Source organism: Trachymyrmex cornetzi, unplaced genomic scaffold (genome assembly GCF_001594075.2).
Source record: "Trachymyrmex cornetzi isolate Tcor2-1 unplaced genomic scaffold, Tcor1.1 scaffold382, whole genome shotgun sequence".
Lineage (NCBI taxonomy): Eukaryota > Metazoa > Arthropoda > Insecta > Hymenoptera > Formicidae > Trachymyrmex > Trachymyrmex cornetzi.
Window position 1 is genome coordinate 176,701 of NW_017298555.1, and position 4,369 is coordinate 181,069.

At 32.5% G+C, this 4,369-nt stretch overlaps 1 protein-coding gene across 2 annotated transcripts; it reads left to right on the top strand.

Annotated features, from left to right (window-relative positions):
* Positions 1-686: 686 nt before the first annotated feature.
* Positions 687-3,683, top strand: lic (dual specificity mitogen-activated protein kinase kinase lic). Of its 2 annotated transcripts, none has more exons than XM_018511626.1 (7): positions 687-819; positions 939-1,122; positions 1,563-1,728; positions 1,846-2,082; positions 2,334-2,513; positions 2,596-2,813; positions 2,892-3,683. In XM_018511626.1, the coding sequence occupies exons 2-7, from the start codon at positions 1,058-1,060 to the stop codon at positions 3,034-3,036; spliced, it is 1,011 nt and encodes a 336-aa protein (XP_018367128.1). In that variant the 5' UTR covers positions 687-819; positions 939-1,057; the 3' UTR covers positions 3,037-3,683. The 2 variants fall into 2 exon arrangements, with proteins under 2 accessions (XP_018367128.1, XP_018367129.1); XM_018511627.1 differs by having other exon boundaries at positions 690-767.
* Positions 3,684-4,369: the final 686 nt, after the last annotated feature.

A 4,369-nucleotide genomic window follows, 5' to 3' on the forward strand; every position in this document is an offset into this window, starting at 1 on the left:
ATTAACACAAATTTATAATGTACGTGATATTTGTATAATTAAAACTATATATTATAACCTAATTAATATATTTATTGTAGTTTCAGCGACACCTTCGTCTAAAGAGAGAAACATTTAATAGATTACAATTATTATATGAAAATTCAGAAATTTTTAAACAATTGACAATTAACAATTAACAATTTCATATAAGATATATCGGTATTTAGGTAAAAATAAAAATACATGTAATTCATTAATATAACTTACCGTTTCATAATCGAATTCGCAAACAATACCATTTTTGTAGCCGCTCTTTGCTCTGTAGTGAAGCCAATCGAATTGGTTAGCACTGATTCAATGCACTGATGCATTGATTAGCAATGGCCGCGTTCAGCAGACTCAAATGTTGTGGAGCGGATCCGTGAGCGCTCGCTGCTATTAGATGATCTAGAAGAATACACCAATAGCAGCGAGCGCTCACGGATTCGCTCCACAACAGTTGAGTTTGCTGAACGCGACCATAGGCCGGTATTCATAGTCGGGTCTTATTTCAAGACCGTCTTAAGTAATGTCTTAAGACGCTAATGCAGCCCTCTGATTGGTTCGTGACTTCTTAAGACTGTACTTAAGACGGTCTTGAATATAAGATCTGACTATGAATACCGGCCATAGAGATTCGGATAAGTTTTTTACGCGTACATTTTTTAATTTTGTCAAAGTAGCATGTTTTTCAAACAGTATAGTGACGCTAATAGATATGTTGCGTTATACGAACGATAAGTCAAGTATGATTATCGTTTCGCGATAATTGGCGACAATAGCGACGCACATATGCGGGTTTGCGTGCCAATGATATGACTTATTTCTCTTTTGTGGAATAACCTAAATTTAAACAGACATCCGTCCGTTTCTGTCGTATATGTCGTATGATTCAGCGATTTCTCTTGCTTTTCTAGCTCACATACGCACTGCGTTCCGTGACACTACTAGCCATGAATTCCCATTGACTTCTCTATAATACTGCCGAATTTGCGCGGGTGGCGACCTTAACCTTTTATCAATTATACTCTATATCATGGCTTTACGTCGTGGAAAACGTAATCTGAAATTGCAAGTCTCCGACGAAGCGCCTGCACCAGTGTATGTAAAGCATCAACACAATGTCTGTCCAATGCTGTGATTAATGTTGTCATACCTATATGTGATCTTTTGCATTTGTTATGTATTTATGTATAAAAATTACAAAGAAAAATGTATATAAGCAAGATTAAGAAAAATAGTGTAAATTTTTACCTGTGAATACTTTCCATTTGGTCAAGTGTCATTCTATATTTGGATGTTGACTTTTGGGTAACACAAGTTGACATAAGTATTATTCACTCTTTTGATGGAAGTATCTTTTATTATTCATTGAATCAAGAAAGATAGAATGATGTTTGTCAAAGATAGAACTTGTATCACTAAATGGAAAACATCCATCATATTATCTCGACTACATTAGAAAAATGCTTACACAATGTATATGTATGGTGTAAGGTAGAATCTATCTTCAGATATATTTTATGAATGCTTTATTTCAGGACTCCACCAAGAAATTTAGACAAACGGACTACCATTACTATAGATGAAAAAACATTTGTTGTAGAAGCTGATGATTTAGAAACACTTTGTGTACTTGGTCGTGGAGCATATGGAATTGTTGATAAAATGCGACACAAACAGAGTGGTACAATTATGGCTGTTAAGGTATCAAAATGAGCAGTAAATTTTCTTACATTATAATGTGTACAATAAAACAACTTTAAAAAAATTACACATATATATATACATATATATATATATATATAAAACTAATATTTATAGAGGATAGCTGCTACAGTTAATACACAAGAGCAAAAGCGGCTGCTCATGGATTTAGATATTTCTATGCGTAGTTCGGCATGTCCCTATACAGTACAATTCTATGGAGCCTTATTTCGAGAAGGAGATGTATGGATATGTATGGAAGTGATGGATATGAGCCTTGATAAATTTTATACAAAAGTGTATAAACATGGTCGTGCCATTCCTGAAGATATTTTAGGAAAAGTGGCTTTTGCGGTATGTACATGCGCGCGCGCACACGTACACACGCACGCGCGCGCACACACACACATATACACCTCCCTCAAACTCTTTACATTCTCAATATTGTTTTGTCAATGTTAAATAATTGCGCAAACATTTCTTTTCTCTTGTTTCCGACTTTTCTCTTGTATCCTTCTTTCTTTTGATTTGACATAAAATCTAGTTTTTTAATTGATCTTAAACTCTTTTTAACTTAAGAATCATCTGCATTATCAATTTTGCAGGTAGTGAGCGCGCTGCATTACCTCTATTCACAATTACGAGTGATTCATAGAGATGTAAAACCTAGTAATATCTTAATTAATCGGAAAGGCGAGGTAAAAATTTGTGACTTTGGTATATCGGGTTATCTTGTAGATTCAGTTGCCAAGACTATCGATGCTGGATGCAAACCATATATGGCTGTATGTAATTATAGAATTTTACCATAAAAAATTTCATCAGTTTTCCATTCAATACATTCTTCACCATTATCTTTTTTTGTAGCCAGAAAGGATAGACCCATCAGGTAACCCATCACAATATGATATCAGATCCGATGTCTGGTCATTAGGAATTTCCCTCGTTGAATTAGCAACTGGTAAATTCCCATATGAGTCATGGGGTACGCCGTTCGAGCAACTAAAACAGGTAGTCAAGGATGAAGCCCCAAAATTACCTGTGAGCAAGTTCTCTCCTTCATTCGAGGAATTTATTAATAAGTGGTAAGTGGCAACGTGTGCGTTAAGATTTTTACACCTCTGATCTAATTGATTCCTTTACATAATTGTTACTGTTTTCAGTCTAATGAAGAACTACACTGCCCGCCCAAATTACAGTCAATTACTAGAACTCGACTTTATCAGAGAATATGCCCAAAAAGATACAAATGTAGCCGAATTCGTTGGAGAGATTTTAGACTTACCAGAAAACGAGCAACCGGTATAGTGCATACGTCATTTTGATGTGGCTTGCAATATAATTTGACTTGTAACTTGTATTTTTACAGTCATGTGATTGGCATTGTCATATATAATTTATATTCGTGAATCGCATTTGATCATTGTGTCGTAAGATATAATTGGCATTCGAATAATTTAGCCTTTACCATCTTTAATTTTTAGTAATCGCGTCTGGTACACATTATTGTAGTATTTATAGATTTGGCTTAAAAATAATTGTGCCTACTTCAATCCTAATCTTATGAAAGCAAACATTGGAAATAATACGCACATGTTTTTCTACATGATAAAGCGATACATGTTAACATTTGTGGCATTGTGGTAATAATAGAAAGTAAGTAAAGTCTTAATAGAAATATATCTTGTCGAGATACATGCGCATCTTTAAAAACATAGATTAGAAGACCAATTTATTGTAACACTAGATTGTACATAATAATTAATTTGATTTGTTTAGAAAACAGATCCATTTATTAGCGATCAATTGTAACAATTACATATACTAATAATAATAGAAATTGAATTTTGTGACATAATGGATGTTCCGCTCACTCACTCACTCACACAGAATTAATATCATATATAATGGAAGTCTCTTGTAAAAATTCTTGATGTTTTCCTTTTCTATGTACGATTTAGTTGTAATGTAACGAAAAATTATATAATCTAGAATAAACGATTATTTAAATTATATGAGATTGATTCAAACGTGAAAGTTAACTCTTAGTACACACCTTAGTTTTTGGCACCCTTAATACACATGTTTGGTCATTCGTGTTCTGGATTAATTTTCATCACTTTTACAAGTATATATAAATTATTAAATGATTTTTACATATATTTTAACATCTTTAGAAAGTATTTGTGCAGTTATATATTAATAACAAATTGTAGATAAATTGTTATAACTAAATATAGTTAACAAAATGAGAAAAATGCACTGTTTTATATAAAAATGTAAAACTCTAAAACAAAAATGTTTAAAGGAAAAATATAATTCAATATCCTAAAATTAATATTTCAAACTACAAAAAAAAATGGTTCGTGTCGGCTGTCCAAAAAGTTTAGTTACTGAGTAACCTGAAAATGATATTTTTTTTAATATGCTATGCATAAATGGCTATACATTGAAGATATATTGCATTTATATTTTAAACAATGTATTTTATTATTGCAATTGTGTTAGAAAAACAGTAATTATACAGTTTGGCACAATCACCTCAAAAATCAATAAAATTAGGCAATAAAATTCGGGAGGATCCGGTTTGCCTACAGTTCTGATTGTACACACCACTCATATCAACTGGTGCCTAGTAATT

What these genes read in the sequence shown, in the direction of transcription:
- lic (XM_018511626.1), top strand. Translation starts at nt 1,058, where the DNA reads ATGGCTTTACGTCGTGGAAAACGTAATCTGAAATTGCAAGTCTCCGAC. An exon ending in GACGAAGCGCCTGCACCAGT is followed by an intron (nt 1,123 to 1,562) that starts GTATGTAAAGCA and finishes GCTTTATTTCAG; the next exon opens with GACTCCACCAAGAAATTTAG. An exon ending in TAGGAAAAGTGGCTTTTGCG is followed by an intron (nt 2,083 to 2,333) that starts GTATGTACATGC and finishes TCAATTTTGCAG; the next exon opens with GTAGTGAGCGCGCTGCATTA.